This window comes from Clytia hemisphaerica, unplaced genomic scaffold (assembly GCF_902728285.1).
Source record: "Clytia hemisphaerica strain Z4C2 unplaced genomic scaffold, Clytia hemisphaerica genome assembly, whole genome shotgun sequence".
NCBI classification, from domain to species: domain Eukaryota; kingdom Metazoa; phylum Cnidaria; class Hydrozoa; order Leptothecata; family Clytiidae; genus Clytia; species Clytia hemisphaerica.
The window spans coordinates 3222230-3241787 of record NW_027104101.1 but is presented as its reverse complement, the minus strand read 5'-3'; the positions used below and the strand labels follow the sequence as shown (position 1 = coordinate 3241787).

At 35.1% G+C, this 19558-nt stretch overlaps 2 protein-coding genes across 2 annotated transcripts; both read right to left on the bottom strand.

Moving 5' to 3' along the window:
• Positions 1-1735: 1735 nt before the first annotated feature.
• LOC136813099 (serine-rich adhesin for platelets-like) lies at positions 1736-8069 on the bottom strand. The gene is made up of 5 exons (XM_067069616.1): positions 7431-8069; positions 7066-7134; positions 3068-6252; positions 2679-2731; positions 1736-2143 (listed from the first exon to the last, which is right to left on the bottom strand). The coding sequence occupies exons 3-5, from the start codon at positions 6203-6205 to the stop codon at positions 2053-2055; spliced, it is 3282 nt and encodes a 1093-aa protein (XP_066925717.1). The 5' UTR covers positions 6206-6252; positions 7066-7134; positions 7431-8069; the 3' UTR covers positions 1736-2052.
• A 2534-nt stretch (positions 8070-10603) lies between these two features.
• On the bottom strand, positions 10604-18807 carry LOC136813097 (serine-rich adhesin for platelets-like). The gene is made up of 4 exons (XM_067069615.1): positions 18495-18807; positions 11830-14451; positions 11543-11595; positions 10604-11075 (listed from the first exon to the last, which is right to left on the bottom strand). Exons 2-4 carry the CDS (start codon positions 14407-14409, stop codon positions 10985-10987), a joined length of 2724 nt encoding a protein of 907 aa, XP_066925716.1. The 5' UTR covers positions 14410-14451; positions 18495-18807; the 3' UTR covers positions 10604-10984.
• Between the last annotated feature and the right edge of the window lie 751 nt (positions 18808-19558).

The following is a 19558-nucleotide window of genomic DNA, read 5'->3' as shown; positions in this document are numbered from 1 at the left end:
TAGTTTGAATCATGGAATATTGACTTAAATTTAATTGAAAAGTTCCATGAGGGGTAAAAGAGCACCAGTGGCGCCCTTCTCTTCACCAGTTTAAATTAAGATGCATGCCGTCGTTTAGAAATCGAGTGCCCTCCCCCCCCCCCCCCCCCGCCCACCGGTAAAAAGACCATGGTAGTTATAAAACCAGGGTTCAGACAGACCTTCGAAAATAAAATTCCCTGAGTTTCCCTGAGCAGACTGGGAAAAAAAAAAATTTTCCCTGGGTTTCCCTGAGTTTCCCTGATTTTTCTAAAAATTTATCATATTTCCAGGTTTTCCAGGGTCTGTCTGAACCCTGAAAACGATAATGTTTTGTTTAAAACTATAATTGTGAATGCTAAACTAAAGTTTGTCCAAATATAATTGGCAGTGGAAACAAGAATGCCTGTAACTTTTGATAGTCAAATATAATTATGGAAATTTTTTTTTTTCAGAGAATCAAAAGCGCTATATTTGAACGTATTTTTGGTTGAAAAATTCGCGATTTTTATCGGTTAAATTTGCGATTGCAAATATTGAGCTTTTTTTCTACTTATGCTATAACTTTAACTTTTACACCAGTGGTAGTTTAACCTTAGGTTAAGAAGTTTGTTAAATTTCAAGGCAAACAGAAAAGTCCTTCGGAAAATATGGGACCCGAAATACCCCTTGGTAGCACTTTTCTGTGAAATATCAAATCTCCAACTTATTACTAAAAACGGGGGTTATGTTATCTTTTTTGAACAGTGCAATTAAAAGTTGGAAAATGTTAAGTGTTGGTGCATTGGTATTATTGGTATCATTGATTATTTCGAAACGAAGTGAAATAAATCACAGTATAATTGTTTTTATTGAAAAAATAAGCACGAACTTATATTGCCTTTGTTATTTTTAAGTCATTAAAGAACTTTGCTAATTCCCAAAACACTAAACACAGTTTGGCTATGAGGTCATTAAAGAGATCGTAAAATGTGTTATGATCGAAAAACTGTTTTATCAATCATATCACTACCCCCGTTTTTAGTAATAAGTTGGAGATTTGATATTTCACACAAAAGTGCTACCAAGGGGTATTTCGGGTCCCATATCTTCCGAAGGACTTTTCTGTTTGCCTTGAAATTTAACAAACTTCTTAACCTAAGGTTAAACTACCACTGGTGTAAAAGTTAAAGTTATAGCATAAGTAGAAAAAAAGCTCAATATTTGCAATCGCAAATTTAACCGATAAAAATCGCGAATTTTTCAACCAAAAATACATTCAAATATAGCGCTTTTTATTCTCTGAAACAAGCAAAAAAAATTTCCATAATTATATTTGACTATCAAAAGTTACAGGCATTCTTGTTTCCACTGCTAATTATATCTGGACAGACTTTTTTTTAAAATACAATTTGAAATTTGTAATTATAATTTGTTGAAATTCAATCGTATTTACATTTTAAAATTTTAAAATTCTAACTAAAATAATAACAGATGATATACTGAAACTTAAACAACTGAAAGATAGTCATTATTGTCATGAATTCATGAAAATAAAACAGATTTATACTTGTCTACACGTTTTTTTGCATAAAAACAAGCTATATAAGAACACTTAAGGTTTTGCGGACTCTAAAATACCCGATTTAGAAAAAATGGACAAAAATGCTAAACAAATGGTGAAAATAAGAACAAATAAAGAACATTTTTAGGCTAAAAACTAAAAAAGTTAAGAAACTAGGCCGAAACTTGAAGAGTGAAAATAGTTCAAAACCAATGTAAAAGTTTTCGAAAAATAAGCGAACAAACGTTAAAAAGAAAACAATGAAAGCGGAGCATTAAGAGTAAACAAATGTTGGAATAATTAAACGAACGAACGAACGAACGAACGAAACGAAACGAAACGAAACGAAACGAAACGAAACGAAACGAAACGAAACGAAACGAAACGAAACGAAACGAAACGAACGTTAGTGTGGACTAACTAGACACTCAAAATAAATTGTAGAGTTAAAAATATTTAAAGGTGCAAATATTTCAGATCTAGAAAATAATTTACACATTAGCTTCTTTTAAGGACAAGAATAGATCCATCATCACTTCTTTACAAGCAGGTGTCAATCTCTCTTCCAAGTCTGGAACCTTCCTGAAGAAAAAAATCATCAAAAAAGTTTTACGGGGTTTTGTTTTTTCTAGAATTTGGCATATTTTATATCTTGAAATTTCAAGTCTCATTGAGAGATTGAAAAACTCTCTCAGATGTTGAGAAAGGCTGCAACAATTCCATGTATCCATTTTTTTTCAATTAAAAAGACCAAAAATGAAATGTTGATTTATGTTACCAGCTTTCAAACAAAAAGAAAAGCCTTGGGAGTACTCCGTATGTTGTAAATTCCTTTACTTTTTGAAACTTTCAATCATCCCAAACCCAGTTTGCACACAAGTCCTTTTTCAGTGTTCAAATAACGTCAGAGATGAATGTTAAAAAGACGTGAGAGGACGTTGTGTAGCTACCAGTTTGTTCATATCGTAAAGTGGTCTAATGTCGACCCCGTTCTAATTCCGACAGCTGTATTCATGATATGCACCACTGGAGAGTCTTCTGAGAACTTAATAAATAGACAAAGTTGGAGACCGGCCTTTAGACCAACTCTCGGAATTTATCAAGTCGGATATAATACCTTATCAATAGTTTGGTGACAGTGGAAACATTCTGCAAATCCGTAACAAGTCCCTGAAAAATCAAAATGATGATTGCAAAATTCCGTAATCTAAACTTTCCAGGTGTTTAAAATTTTCCCGACCTCCAGAACTGGAGGTGTCGGAAGAAAAATTTGAGTCTGGGTGCTAGATAAAAGATCCGTAAATATCTCTGTCCAGGGGCGTCGGGCCAAGAAGATGGAATTCTGAGGTCAGAGCAATGTCTAGTACCCAGTTACTTACCGGTTATATCAGATTGCTTGCTACTTAGCCGCTGTATTAGCGTTGACCGGGGATTAAACCCTGAACCTTTGAATATTCTACTGCGACTGATTTACCTGGCAAAAATGATAACAAGAATTTGTCTAACCTTATGCATGGTTCGGCTTTCTGTCTTCTGCTGTTGTTCTTTAATCTTCATATTCCGTTGTTGACCTTTGATTCTCTCAGATTTAATTGCCGGCGTTGTCGAAATGTATTGTGCACAAGCTTTATTGGCCGATAGCTTTGTATCAAATGTTTTATCAGTGTGTAGCAAAGCTGTTTCTTCTTGTTTGAAGGGTTCCTTTCCTTTTTCGTTGAATACCTTCAACTCGTTTTTATTAAACGCACTGCAACCATAATCGTCCGTTATTATCCCACTTGGAGGGTCAATTGAAAACATTGATTTCTTGTATTTCTTTGTTGCAGTTTGATTACCGTGAGGAGGAAACGATGAGTGATTGATATTACTTCGTGTCGAAGTTTTCGTCCTCCTTGCGAAATACTTTTTCCGAGACAGTAGTTCAACTCCCTTTGATTGGTTGATGCTTGAGAGTGAACTGAACGCTGATTGGGTGGAAACCGTTGAACTGAATCCTGGTTGGTTGGAAGCTGTTGAACTGAACGCTGATTGGGTGGAAACCGCTGAGCTGTATCCTGATTGGTTGGAAGCTGTTGAACTGAATACTGATTGGTCGGGAGTCGATGAAATGCGTCCAGATTGGTTCTTCGTATGGTTAGCATGATAATCAAAATTGTTATATTTTTCTTGAGAAATGTCAGTTCCTTTCTGTGTTGTAGCGTTCCTTTTAAGAAAATTTACTTCATTTGCTAAATTTTGCATCTCCCGTTGCATTGCATCAAATTTCGATTGGATTTGAGAAATGGATTTGTTGTTGCTGTTGGTGTCAACAGAACTTTTGTCACTATCTTGACAAAGCACCGATGGATATCTTAAAGGATCTTTCACATTCATTGTATCTGTATTGTTCTGAACATCTGCAGTTTGTATTTGCATTAAATCATCAGATGGCTCCTCCGGAGAGCAGTGCTGCATCGCATTATCAATCTCATCCGGAGACATCTCATGATTTAAATAAGCCACATTAGTGTTTTTCTTTGCAAGTAAAAAGTCTATATTCGATCGTTCGAAAGACGTGTTTGAATCTACTAGATTGTTCTCACGATCATAAGTATTGTTATTTTGAGGGCCTATGATAGATTGTTGTGGTACCGATACCGCCATCAGTGGTGGTTTAGGAGCTAAGGGTTCCAATTGATTGTTGCGGTCCTCTGGTGGTATAGAAGTTTTAGTTCGTATCATTTCAAGAATATAAGCTAGACCAGGTTCTGCAGGCTCTTTGATAAATTGCGGTTCTGAGCATAGTGATGACAATTTAGGTTCAAGTTTGATTACTGGAGATACTGGTCTTGAGTCTGAGTTCTCGATTTTAATATTGTGTTTGCTTGGTTGAAAAGTTTCAGTTATTGTTTCGAATGGTGATACTTGAGAACTTCTTTGATCCGAAATTTTTCGTTTTCGTGAAGAAGACATTGATGGGTCTCTTGAGCAAGGTTTCGAGCTAGAAATAGAAGACGCGTGATCCTCACTGATGTCACAATCGAGATCTCCATTGGAATTTGATTCCATTTCGACTTCCTTATCACTGGCGCTGTATTCTGATATATCGTCATAATCATTGATGTAACTTTCTGTTGTATTCAAAATTCCATTATCGATACCAGAAATTGGCAGTTTCGAAGTTGTTTTAGTAAGTGAGTCCCGACCAGGGTGGACACGTCTATTCGTTGTATCACCAAGCATTTCAGTATCCTTCAATACAAAATTTCTGCAGTAATCAGAGTTAATATCTGATTGTTCAGAAGGGAATTCAGCGTTCTTTAAAACCATCAAATTATTATCCAGCTTTCGACATTCAGTGGTATCCTCTGAAATCTCTTGCTCGACTTGCTGGGTATCTCCTTCGGAACTCTGATCACCGGACGTAAAAAACTTGTCATGTGGTATAGATGAATCCTCATTAACATTTTTCAGTAAAAAGAAGTCCTTTGTCTGGTGAACATTACAATCTTCATGTGAAACTGAAGAAAGATTTTCGAAATCGTGATTTCTGCCATTATCAATATTACTAGGATATTGGTCGTTTTCGATGATTGCATTACTTAGATGGCTTTGTTGCTCCTCTGGAAGAACAGGCGTTTGGTCATTGCTAGGTGCTTTAAATGCACTGATAAATAGAGTTCGTTCACTGTCAACTTCTGCAATGAAACAGGGTTCAAAGGTACTGCTACTGCAAGGTGAATTTGGCCGGGATATATCTGAGAATACGGGAATTCGGGATGGTTCAGCATCGATTATTTGTTCGGGGTATGATGTTTCAAATGAATTGGTAAGAGAAAAAGTTTGGAATGTTCCTAAGCTGGAGGATGTATTCGAGTCAGATAATGTGGAAGTGTGGGAGAAACGTGATTCGGTTGATGACTTTCGATTGGTGCGGAACTCATTGGAATCCTTACATGGAGATTTAGCGACATGATAGTTCGAATCTGAAGAAGTCTTTACTGAAGTTTTGTTGTTTACTTGAGGTGATGACTTGTGCTTCGTGGAATCAGGAATTTTCGGTGTATCTTTACGACCCCAATACTTATTCTCCAGAGACTTGATGCGTTCCTCGTCCGCTAAAATTCCATGAATTCTCGAGAAATGTAAATCAAGTCGACAGACCCACGTGTTACATTTCTTACAAGGTAGAATGACATGCTGTCCTCCATGCTCCACAAGGCAGTGATGTATACGAGCGATTTTCGATTGACGGAGCCAAGCTTTTTTACGTTTGAAATTGTGATGTTTTTCAAAATGACACGCTAGTTTGGAAAACCTGCCCTCGCATTTGGGACACTGTAGTATTTGGTTTGAACGTAGATCTTCATCTCCTGTGTAGGTATCCGTAAATGGATCGTCTACTTTCGTAAATTTGTCCATTGGGCTCGTAATTTTATCTGTCCTATTCGTAAACGAGTCTTTTTCATTCATATTTTGGTCTTGTTCTCTCGTTAAAGTGTCTTTTCGCCTCGAAGATTTTTTTCCATGACTCGTAAACGGATCGTCTAGTCTTGTTGATGCGTCCGTTAAGATAGCAAGTTGATCTTGTTCTCCCGTAACATTATCTGTTTGGCTCGTAAATAGTTCATCTTGCGTCGTTAAACTGGATCGTTTTCCTTTCATGTTATTGATAATTTGAGCAAGTCTTCTTTTTCACATGTTTTTTATTGCTGAAAAAAAGTAAATAAAACACGTTTAGCCTGAGGCAAGCAACGCATGGTTTTCAGTGACCTAGAGACGACGATGATTCAAATTAAAAATAATTTCAAACAAAAAACAAATAACAAATAACCAATCTTAAGATTAGTATATGACATCTTAATATGAAACTCCATGAAAATAAGGAACGAATATAAACTTAAGATTAATATATGACAACAGTATTTTCTTGTATATTGAATGAAACCTTTTGAATTGATTAAAACATTGATGTGATATATAGAAAACAAAAATGCTGTTAGAAAAAGACATTAAATAAGTTTGACGGTTATATGGTTGATTTCATAATGGGAAGTATAAATTATATTAGCCGTCCCGTGATAATTTGGCTTGTTCGCTCGTTTTTTACTTGTGAGAAATATTCAAATGATTTCTTGTATTTTTCAAAGAAAATGAACAACAATATTTTCTAGTATATTAAATGAAACATTATGATCAAAGCATTTTCCTGTTTTTTCCAAGAAATATTATGCAGAGATGTCTTGTATTTTCCAAGGAAAATTACATGAAACATTTCTTGTATTTGGCAAAAAAAACCTAAAGTAAGTAATAGTTATCGGACAGTTGCGAGTACAATATGAGAAATATTTTACGAGTTCCGAGATTTTTCCGTATAAAATAAATATACGGAGAATCCGGAACGAGTGAAATATTTCCATATTGTACGAGCAAATGTCCGATAAAGTTGATTCTTGAACGAGCATATTCTTATGTATTTGATCAATACCTTGCGTTGGTTATTACTGCTATTTGGCGATACGTACCTTATCATGAATGTTATGAACTGTGCTACTCTTTGTGACTATTTATGTACGTCTGTGCATGAAAGATGTCTGCAAAATAAAAGTGGATCGAATTTCAATTCAATTTCAATGTCACTAAAAGTGAAACTAATTACTTTTCCAACCTTGCATTATCAATTTCAAAAGATACTTTATGCGAGAATAAATACTTCACACGATATATTCCGTAGCAAAGAAAAGTCTGTTTGAGGCCTTAGATCGGAAAGAACTTTTATGCTTGGAGCGAACGAGAAACCCAAAAATATGGGAATTTCAGGTCCCTTATTGGAATTTTTCTTCCGAATTTTAGTCTTTCGCATCATAATTTATCGTACTTATTTACTTACCATATAAATATATAGCACTTAATCAGAAATTCCGTATATTTTACATATGGAATTTTAATTAACATATTCATCCCATTTGTGTATGCGATTTAACTCTAGTTAAGACGGCCGACTTTTTAACCCTCATCATTTCCTCATTTTAGAGAGATTTGAGAGAAAGTCGTTAGCTAAAGCAGAAATGTGATGTACAATCATGGTTGTAATATTTGAGAAAAAAGGAAAATTCCTACCACAAACGATTTGGAAGCGCTCTAGATTAGGTTGGAAAAGTAGCAGTAACTCACGACCATAAGTTCTAGGGGGTCCAAAGGTTTAAGAATGGTCCAATAGGGCTCAAAATATAGTCTGGAAGTCTATAAACCCCTCCCGAATTGAAATACTCGAATAAATTTATCAATTAGCACAAAAGGGACTTTCTCGCCCGAGCTCCAAATTTCGAAAAACGAGGAAATAAGCTAAATTCTTAATAGATTTTGACCATGATTGTAGTTGTTTGACGTCGACGTGATGACTTCATTGAATTTTTTTTCAAGCAAAAGTTGAAAATGTCAACTTTCTGTCATCTTGTGACAAAAAGGATACATAAGTCGCCCGTCTTAACTAAAGTTTAGCTTGTTTTTCTTTATTTTTGACGTTTTATCTTCTGAAAGTAAAAAAGATAGGCAATTAGAATTTCAGAGAGCTTTTTTATGATGATTATATTAATTATGTTCAATGATTCAAACTCCTGAAAACTGGTACCTTAAACGAAGAAAATTTGGCGAATTTGGCAAATCGCCTCAAAAATTCGCCAGATTTACCCCAAAATTACATCAAAATTACTAACAGAAGCAAAACAAGTCATTTATACCCGTTCGATTCTATGCAAAGCAGTACTAGGGTTAGTGGATGAGGGACATCGGATGTCCGGACGGGACCTCCGAAAACCGACCCTTAGAGAGACTAATTTTTGCTGAAAAGGTGACCCGAGACTTTTGTGAAATTTTTTCTTCCATTTTAGAAAAAAATCCTATCCGTAAAGAAACTTTTTTACAAACCAAGAAATTTCCTAAAAATTGTGAATTTCCCGACCCTTAGAGAGACTAATTTAAAACTTTCTGATTTTTCCGACCCTAAGGGAGACTTTGAAAGGTGAAAAACCGACCCTTACCGTCCGCACATACCCAGCACCAATTTTTGCCTAAGTACCCACCCCGGGCTTTGTAATCATGTACTTATGGATAAAATAGAAATTCTCTACATTCAACAAAATTCGTATAACAAAAAGATAAAAATAATCCAATTCAAAATGAACAATATTATTGGGGAGTTTCTAAACATCGACCAGAAATGGCGACCACGACCAGCGACCACGACCGGCGACCAGATGAATTTGGGTTATCGAGTTTACCTGCTCTCTCCACCGTAGAGAACATCCAAATCGAGTCCTGATGTGACTTTCAAATGAACCACTGAGCACGTGGCTGAGAATTACTCTAGCTAGAGAATACTAAAAGTGACTTTTGACGTTACCAGTCATTTTCTAGACAAAGTGACACTTTTTCACAAAAATATTGACAGGGCAATTAAGTGTGATGCCTGTAAACTTTATTACACCATGGAGGTATAAAGAAACAGGAGAAGTATGCTATTGTAACCAAGCTCGCCCTACGATTAAAAAAGTTACGATGTATGCATGCTCATAATCTCATATATCGTGCATTTTTAATGAGCTCTTTTATCCATAGGTGAAATCCTATTGGCTCATTTAAGCTTTAGAAATTAGATGAGACGAGATTCATTGTTTCTGACATCAGTGTAAGAAAATATTTGGACTAAAAAAAGGCCTGTAAACTTGGCAATCCTTCATCAAATGATAAGATTTTTCGATCAATGTTTTCCTTAAGGTGAACTCTATTGCTTGATACTTTCCTCCAAAATTCTCCAGCGACTTTATGTCTACAGATTGAGTTTGAAATCGTGTGTGCTTATAAAGAACTTTTCATTTTCTGGCTTGAGAAAATATCTTTTCAAAACAAAATTGAACGGATAGCGAAATGGAACATAAACTTGCTTCGTGGACGAATTTTTATCTAATTTTCGTATATTAAAAGGCGAGAATCTTCAATACTGATTATTAGAATGTTCATAGCAAACTTGAGTTCTACTAAAAAGTCTTATTTCATCGGGCGAGCTTAGAATTTCTTTTGATACATTTTATAAAAGAAATCAAAAGACTTTAACGACCAATTACCGACACATTCAACTCCTGTTTTTCTTTATACCTCTATGATTACACCAAATATTTTAATTGTACCGAATGAGATGCCTTTAGTATGAATAGATAGAAATTGTCAGTAGGAAAAAGCTGGGAAGGCCAGTTTTAGAGATTCCAATCTCATCAATTATTCTATTGTCCTTACATTGTCAAAATGACTTATTTTGACAAAATAATGGTCTGATGATCAAATATAAAGTTTTCTAAATAAATTCCAGCACAAATTTTGCCACTAATTAATTTGATGCCGAAAATACAAAAGGATAGAAATTGACACTCTATTCAAGCTCCAAGAGCGTTGAAATGGCTACTCTACACGTTTTGCACGTGGCTTTATAATCACTGTAGGTGAGACAGGGGTGAGCTTTACTCTTCAATTCGATAAATAAATGATCATGAGAGAAAGACTCTACGGTGGAGAAAGAGGAAAAACTCGATAACCCAAATTTATCTGGTCGCCGGTCGTGGTCGCTGGTCGTGGTCGCCATTTCTGGTCGATGTTTAGAAACTCCCATATTATTGATAAACATTCGAAACATGAAATTAAACTTTCTGATTTTTAACAAATTCCATTCAACCTAGTCTCTACACCATACATACATACAGGGTGTCCCTAATTAAAGTATCGAGTTTGAACATGCGAGTGAGTAGAAAAGTTTGTGTGTGTTATCGCTAAAATATAAGAACGTTCTCCATCACACAGGCTTATTACAAAAGGTAGTTACAACGTAGAAATTAATCGTAATGACAAAGAAAAAAGAGGGAGAGCTTAAAATACAATTTTGTGAACACGCACATAAAACTTTCTACTCATAGTTGTGTTTCGACTCGATACTTTAATTAGGGACACCCTGTATATAGAACAAAAACTTTCACAAATACAGAGTGTTGAAAATCTAAGATAAACGAAGTCAATACTTTTAATTTTCAAAAAGTTACATGGAAATACTCTGTGGAAAAAGAACAATTTTAGATACCGACATGAAAGTCGAATTTGTGACGACATGAATCACCATTCGTCTCGTTGTGAAAATTCAAATTTCAAAATGGAAATGTTTATTCACTCCGATTAAAAACGGCAAACAGGTGCTTGAAAGTGTATACTATATAAAAAATTTTAGACTATTTTTACATATGAACATATGAACAATTAACGCTATCGAAATTAGCTAAAAATATAATATACTGATAAAAATACTTTATACATTTAAATACAATTTTCAAATAAAAAGGAATGTTGGAGATAATTATTTACATACTTTTCATAATATTTCTAAAATTCTAGATAAAATTATTTTCAAGAATGTTTTTGTTGAATTTCTTGCGCAAGTTCAGACAATATTTCTTTGCAAAGAGGGACTAATTCAACTTTCAAGTGAGGCGCTTTCCTGAAAAAAACAATATTACGAAAGGTTACAATTCAAGCAATTCAAGTCCCAAAAGACCTTATTTTTATTTATTTTTATTTAGCCCAAAGTTTTTTCTCCGTCACATTTTTGGTATCACCATTTTTGTGCAAAACGAACGAATGAGCTTGGTTAATTCATAGGACCTCCGAGGTACGTCTTAAAATTCTTTGATAAAGAAATGAGTTGGCGTGAAAGGCTTAAAATCTTGAATTTTTCTTTCAATTATTTCAAAGTGGAAGGTTTTACATGGTTTAAGCCAATTTTTACGAGAATTCGGCGTGAAGAGCTTAAAAATTACTCATAAAGTTTTAATTTTGAAAATAAAAGTATACAACACTCTACCAAACCTGTTTTCTTGAAGTTAACATAACTACAAGACTTGGTTTTAATTACCCTTGAGAAATATGGAAGGTTAGAACCAATGCTTAAAAGTATGGAAAACTTACTGTATGAAAAGTTTGGTGATAGTTGAAACATATTCCGCATCTTGTTTGAACTCCTATACAAAATAAAAACAAAATCATTAACAGTCATGATAATTCCGCCTATGAGGGAATAACTAACCATAGATCTTTCTGTTTCACCAATTTTAGGTAGACTTTTAAAAGCAGTTCTTCTTTCTCTAATGTAAGCTAGCTCAAGAAGATTATATTCCTTGAAAATATTCCACTCTTTCGCATATTCGACATGAATAACGAAAACGAAACATCGAGAAAAATGAAAGAAATGTTACCCGTAAATCATGTCGAAGACATTGTCTTTGTATCTTTTCTTCCGTCTCAAGCCTCTTCTTGCGATCCAACTTTGTCAATATCCTCTGCGTCATTGGGGAAAGTGTCTTATCGATGCCTGGTCCGACAGTGGAAGCCGAATTTTTGACCGGAGTTTTGAAGTTTGGGTTATCACTTGCTAATTTATCACAGGTCTTTCCAGTGCAAGTGAAGTTCTTAAGCGGGCTTTCTTGGCTTGGTTGGCCACTGGTTAAAACAGATGTTTTAGTGGTAGCAGCATCTGGAGAAGAGCCAGTAGATTCATCTAAGGTAACCTGGTAACTTTCTGGAGAATCTGATTCGGTTTGGTTCTGAGTTGCAGATATGGACCCTTTGTTGTTGGAACTGAATGTTTCTTTAGTTATTTGATGTGGTTTTGCATTGTGCACTGCGGAATCTGCTTTTACCATTGAGGTTGACGGTAAACTTGAAGTTGATTTTCCATCATACTTTGGTATAGCATCCATTGTAATATCTGATAAAGGACGGCTAGTGAAGGTTGGTTTAGAAGTACTAACAATTTTAGATTCAAGATTCGATGGACTTTCTCGTTTAGCCACCTTTTTTGATTTTAGACTGCAAGACCTGGGGAAAATGGTCATAGGCTTTTCTATTTGATTTGGAATATCCAGAACGTTATTTGAAATTGAATTTCCTGTCAATAATGGTTGTTTTGGTAAATGTCCTGATGGAGAGCAAATAACGTTGGCAATATTTTCAACAGATTCGAAGCTAGTAAATGGTAATGGAGACTCTGATTGGTAGAATGGTTCAATATCCGAAGACATTTCCATTTCTGTGATTTGGAAGTTGGTAACACCATTTAAAACAGTATCTTGATGATCTTTAGAATCTGAAAAGTTGGTAAGATGAGACTGTGAACGTCCAGTATTGTTGCTCCTGTCTTTCCCTGGAGAGTCACTTTTGTTTTTATTCACTTTTGAAAAAGTATGTGTCGATCTTGCCGTATCTGTTGGCTTGTTTGAAGTTTCCTTGGTAGAATGATTTTCTCTGGATTTGAATGAGAGAGTGCTACTTGGTTTTAGTCTCTCTATTGTTGGACAGTCTTTTCGTTTTTGTAAATCGTTTTTGCCAGATCCTTTAGATCTGTCCTGATTCCTTTTCTTTTTCTTTAATGGTAAATAATTTGTCATAACAATTTCGTCAGTTCCGTTGAGGTCTACAATAGTTTCAATTGGTAGATCGTCATTCATAAGAATATTATTACCACCACTCATATTTTGTCCTTTCTGGCCAATGGTCTTTTTCATCCCTATTTCGGTTGATATTCCAACTTTACCGTTTTGTTTAGAAGATATAGGAGACGATTCTTCTGTTTTGATCGAGTCTAAACATCTATTCTTCTTTGAAGAATTATTTTCCCCTTTGGGACCTTCAGCTTTATCAAAATTGGGATTATCGGAATCAGATTTATCGGCACTTTTGCTAGGGCTCTCAAATCTTTGTATCCGTTTGATCAGATTTCGCAAATCTCCAACCTCAAGTTCACAAGCGTCTTTCTCTTTTCTGATCGGGTTTGCTTCGGGCGTATTAGAAGCTTCGTTTGTATCCGATTTCGTGCTTTGTATTCCGATTGTAATGTCCTTAGCCAAAGCTCCAATTCCGATTGGGCTAGCATCGTTTAAAGTTACTGCTCCCACCGGGATATCAGTTCCTTTTCCGAACGGGATAGTATATTCCAAAACGGGCGACTCCGCATTAAACTCATCCAAAACTTCAAACTCGTTATCAGCATTTGAAATATTTTCCAAATCATCGTTCGTTGAATCAAATGGTTCAAAGGAAATGAGCCTAGAAGGCATCTCCTCACCACCCCAATAAGCTAACTTCAGTTTCTCAAGAAGTGGTTTCCAATACGCAGCATCTTTACCGTGGTCCGATATCAAATGAATGTCAAGCCTACAATACCAATAATTGCATTCCTCACACGGTAAAGGCATGTGTACGCCGTCGTGTCTCGAACGACAAATCAGAACACTCTTTTGTTTCGATTCTTGAAAAGTACTTTGCTCTTTAGTAAAATCGTGATCTTTGGTTAAATGAGAGGCTAAAAGATATGTCTCCAAACCACACAGCTGACAAATATATTTTCTTTGATTGGTGGAACTTGTATGATCGACGTCGTCCAATCTTGTCCTTCGCTGGACACGTCGGTCGGGCCACGGTTCACAATTAGGATCGTAAGAAATCTCTTGGTAGTTTGTAGGCAAGTCACTGCTATCTTTCCTATGCAAACGTCTCGAGGGGTTAGAATGATTTCCGAAATTGGGAGACGCTCGACTTCTTTTAGCATAATACGGACCTTGTCTATGTTCATCAAATTCTCTATGACGCTTCAATCTTATTGGACCGTATTCTAAGTCTTGGTTGGTACTGAAGGAACTCTTTATTGTGTTATATCTCGATGATGAATTCATGGCCTCGACCACTCTTCGCGATGGCGGGCTTCTCGGAGCCGACGACCCTCCTCTATGCGGTGGTAGAATGAACATTGGTAAACTCATCAAGGACGGTGGTCCCATAACAAACTCTCCCTCTTACTATTCTATTTTCCAATCTTAGCACTAAAATAAAGAAAATAAAGAACATAGAACAGTTCTAACACAATTTAAAGGCAAGGCAGACAGAAAATTTCAAACTTTTGACCTACAATAATGAAATGATTATTCGACCAACCATTTGTTAGCAAACAGGTTAGTTCCACAGGTTTTTCGTTCGAGGAGTCATTTTCATCTATCAAGTCTATCATGAAATGTTCAAACCGAGTGGCAGCTAAAACCTCTCTTGAAAGCTTTATGGTCAGAAGAAATTATCCCTGTCATATCTTTTTCATAACATGTTTTAAAAGATAATGTCATAAAGTTAGAAAGCTCTTAGCCTAAAGCAAAAAAGCACAAAAGACCTGTTAGAAGCCAAAATTAAAGCAGAGCCAAACTCATAATGTAATAACTTCTATTTGTTGAAGCCGCTTCAAGTTTGGATCTGCTCTTGGAATTTTGGCTTCTAAAAAGGTCTGACCAAACAAACGTGCCACAAACATATCTTAACGGCTGGCAACCAGAATGAAAAAAGACCTTAGATAGTTTTCTATGAAACAACAGATATGACATTAAAGAAGCTCAATATTTAGCCCTTGTAAAATCAAGCCTAATCCTCTTTCGCATAAGGACAGTCGTAAGATACATATTTGAACCATTCTAAAGGCCTGTTTCCATCGATCGCGCGAGCGTACACGCTAGGGCAAAATTTCCTAAAATAGCCTATTGACGTCACGAATTAAATTTTCTTGTACACAAAAAGTGTACGCTCTTTTTTGAGCGTACAGGAGCGCACATCTCAATTGATAATTTTTCAACCAATCAAGAAAGAGAAAAACTGCTGAGTAAACAAAAAAATGTAAACATACAGATTGTGTATGTTTTTGATGGAAATCAAACATTGATCGCGCGGAGTGTGCGGCCAAATCTATTTTAAGAATTTTGGCCTAGCGTACACGCTCGCGCGATCGATGGAAACAGGCCTTAACAAGACATGTTAAGACTCTACTGGTTTCTACTCCCTTGGTGTTCAGTTCATAGAGATTTGTCTAACTGAAGAACCTGGTTAAACTACACAAAGACTGAGATGTTTAAGAGAGGGAGTCTATCTAACAAATCCTGCATTACTAAGAATAGACAAAAAGAACGGCAAATTTCATAAAGAACGACAAATTTCATATTTCGCCGTACACAACCCCGACCGAAAATAACAGTACCTCCCCGGATTCATTCCTCTTTGTTTATCACGGGAATTAACTACATGTGGTTTAAAAGAACGACAAATTACGCATGCGTGTTATTGATTCAGGAATTGCAAGACGCACCTACTGAGAACAAACTTATTAACAAAACATCACCGAAACTGATTCGCTAAAATAAACAAAATGAAACTCAAATAAAAAAAATTGATTATATAAACGCCTTATAAATCGAAAAGAAATAAACCGTTCCATCAATCTGTATGTTTTCATCTTAAACAAAATTGAAGAAATATCTTTAATTACCTTAATTACCACGGAGAAATTAAATATCTTGACCAATATTTAATGAAGTGCCATTCAGCATTCAACAAACCCATTACGGAAGGAGAAGTTTCATCATAAATCCAAAACTTCACTTTCTGTGTATTAGCGATATAAAAACAATTATTATTTATTCATCCAAAGACCATTAGGAAATTGCGGTTATTAACATTTCCTTATACATCTACATAAAGTAAGAAAAATCTATTTTAGAATAAGAAGCAAGTAAAATCGTTCTACAAAAACCTAACCATCATATCAACCATTTAGACGATCATACTCTACATGAAGATGAAGACAGAGCCTAGAGTCAGGTGTGGCTATGAGTAAGCACTCTCTGCTATACTCGCGAGTCACCCGTCATCTTTACCAGAAATATTATCTGGTACCAGATGTGGAAATATGCTACGACACGCTTTGCTCTGAAGGTCGGGCATATTTTAACATCTGGAAGGTTTGCATTACGGGATTTGACTTGACCGCGTTTAAACATTTTGTGATGAGCTTGGAAACGATCAACATAGCAAGTTAGCATCTGATTCCATATTGGATGCGGGTGCTAGGCAGAAAATAATAACAAATCTGATTCGCATCAGATTTGTTATATTTTCTAGGCTAGCACCGTATTAGTTATTAGCACCACATTTGATATGACTCGGAATCATATTCATGTACTAGTAAACAAACATAAACAATCCCTAATTTAGCTTCATTTACATGAAAATACAACTTAAAACATGCATTTATTGCTTTTCCCTACTGACCTAGACACACTCGATAAATATTACACCAACCTTCATAGTTTTCAGGACCTCAAAAGTGAATTTTCAATGTGCTCTGTAAAATTACAAAATAGGGCTGTTCTGTTGGCACACAAGACACAAAAAGTGAAGTTAATCGTTAATAAGATACAAACTACCTATACAGAAGTTTGTAAACAAGTCTGTAGATCTTTCTGAAGACAAAATTGTCTGTTTTGTACACATGTTTGTACTGCTGCTAGAGCACTTTGATTGACTTTGACTGTTGTCGGTCAGTCGGTTGTGTTCAGTTGTCTGGCGGTCAACAGTTGTTTTGATAGGACCGCACAAGATTATACCAGCATAAAAGTTACTGAAAAGGCGTAAGGAACATACCTGTTATTGTTTCTTTATGATCTTTGAGTTTGGCTTTGAGAAAATTCAATAAAAATCAGTCACCAAAACAAATAAAAAATAATCAACATTTGTGTGTAAAAACAATCTTTAAAAGGTTGGTGCATTTACAGAAATTACACTGAATACTAAAAGTAATACTAAGAAAGTATAAAAACATTTATATTGTAAAAAAATCCACCAAAACAAACCAAAAACAACCAAAATCTAACAAAAGTTCTTCACTACTTCCATGCCCTTCTTGAATCCGAAATTTGCTTTGTCATTGAAGCGCCAAAACTGTAAATAAAATTAGTTTTTGACGGACGGCACAGCAGACATTTTCATGGTAAATTTTGTTCAGTCGGGACGAACAAAATTCTTGACCAAGCGAAGATATAGCCATTGAACCCGACTGTTGTCGGCACATCAAAGGGCCACTACTAAACCTCTCCGATTGTATATTGGTCCGCTCCTTTAGAGCTTTAGCGTGGGCGGCCGCCAATACGCCATCGGAATATCAGATAACCAGAAATAATGCTGCAGACAATATTTCAAAGAAAGTGAAAAAGAAAAAGATTGTAGTTGGATATACAAGAGACACGGAAAAGTTAGAAAGGTTGACCGAGAACCATGTTCGGAGTCCCATGTTCACGCGGCCGCACGGAAAAGGAAAAAAGAAGAAATGAAGCATACAAATACTTTCAAGTAAAAAGACAAATCCAGTGGGAAAAAATAAAAAAATAAAATGAAATAAAATGAAATAAAAAAATAGCTAAATACCAAATAGCTAAATTTCTTGGCATTAGATTTGAAAGCTCTCAATTCTTGATGACGTCCATACATCCTTTTTAATACACTCTCTAGTCTGGCAATCTTGCCACCTTGCTTTTTAGAGCCATGTCCATAAAAGCTTTGGCAACACTAACAAAGTTATGCAAACTTGAAAAAATTCTACCTATTTGGAGAATTTCTGCACCGACACAATTGTAAAACATGCGAGAAGTGACATCGCTTGAAGTAAATAAAAGGCGTACAACGGAAAAAGGAAAATTGTATCTTTTGTCATAAAGTTTGAGAGTTTAAGAGCGTTTTAAAGCTTAAAGCCCAAAAGTTATGAATTAAATTTTGGATGTTAAGAAACGTGTAATTCCGAGTGATTAAATTGACACTATAAGCAAATTATTGTAAATTAATCTTAGAATAAGTTAAAATGCAGTGAGATAACACTATATAAGAACATAAGACTTCAATGGCCAAAATGTTAAGAGCAAGTTAAGATCATTTTAAGGCTTCGTGGACTCGAAAACAGTTTCAGAAAAATGTTTCTTAGGAAAATGGTCAAAAATACATTAAAAATGGAGAAAATAAGAACACATGTTAAAAAAAATAACATGTAAAACAAATTTCAAACCTGCAAAAAACAGCTGAGCGTTTTAGCCGTTCATCAATGGACTGTGTAGTGTCATATCGGAAGTCTAAAAAACATGTTTTAAACCAAATAATAATCAGTTTGGGAGAATGTACGATTTGCAATACTTTATATATGGAGTGTACTGTCTGTCCACAACTGATGGTGTTCTGGTAAACTTATGATTGTTCTTCTTGCTTTGCCAAGGACATTGATTTCCTTTGGAAGAAGTGCAGCTGATCGATTGAGACTATTGTTGCATCCATATCGCGTGAATTTGAATAATCTTTTTTTTTTTTGCTTAATTTTTTCTTTATTTTCTAAAGGAAAGAAATATTATGTGAAACCATATGTAAAGTAAAGATCGAAATTGAACAAGCTTGTTTTGGGTTTCCCAGGAGGGCCATGACAGGAATGAACAATATAGGAAGACATCTGACCCTGGAATAACTTTACTTTCAAGCAAATTAAGGGTAAAAATAGTCACGACCATAAGCTACGAAAAAAATATTGACCAAAAAATGGACTCCCCACGCCTAAAAGAGTTCTGTTTATATATAATTGTACATTGATATTTAAAAAATTTTATGAACTGCTAAAATTACTACGAAGTAAAGAAGGAAGTTGAGTTCTGTAAAACCCTTTTTTGGCTTAGTTTTATAGATTCTGGGAAATGCAAGAATTCGATTCATCAGGTCATTTTACCAAACTCAGACACTTAACTTTATCGTCTTTATTATCAGAAAATTATTCATCAAGAAAAGTTCGGGATTTCCGAAAAATCTAATTGCTTTAAAAAAGTTCTAATTGATTCGCAAAAACTTTTTTAAGAGAAAATCTTATTTCGCCAAAATTAAATTCAAACATATTTCACTACTTAATATTTCAGGAGTACGAAAAATTTCTAATCTTAAAGAAAGCGCCACGCCACTTAAAAACTTACATAAAACTAAAACAATTAAAAAAATCTATAAATCTAAAATCCTAATTGCTATAAATATTATTCAACTCCTTAGGACGGTTGAAATATAAAATTAGATTTTCCAAATTACAGTAATTAATTATAT

Excerpts from the sequence above, each read along its gene's own strand:
- LOC136813099 (XM_067069616.1), bottom strand. The coding sequence starts at position 6,205 with ATGAAAGGAAAACGATCCAGTTTAACGACGCAAGATGAACTATTTACG. Across the intron at positions 2,732-3,067 it reads AAAGCCGAACCATGCATAAG|GGACTTGTTACGGATTTGCA; the intron begins GTTAGACAAATT and ends TTGATTTTTCAG. Across the intron at positions 2,144-2,678 it reads GTCACCAAACTATTGATAAG|GAAGGTTCCAGACTTGGAAG; the intron begins GTATTATATCCG and ends TTTTTTCTTCAG.
- LOC136813097 (XM_067069615.1), bottom strand. The coding sequence starts at position 14,409 with ATGGGACCACCGTCCTTGATGAGTTTACCAATGTTCATTCTACCACCG. Across the intron at positions 11,596-11,829 it reads GTCTTCGACATGATTTACGG|GAGTTCAAACAAGATGCGGA; the intron begins GTAACATTTCTT and ends TATTTTGTATAG. Across the intron at positions 11,076-11,542 it reads ATCACCAAACTTTTCATACA|GAAAGCGCCTCACTTGAAAG; the intron begins GTAAGTTTTCCA and ends TGTTTTTTTCAG.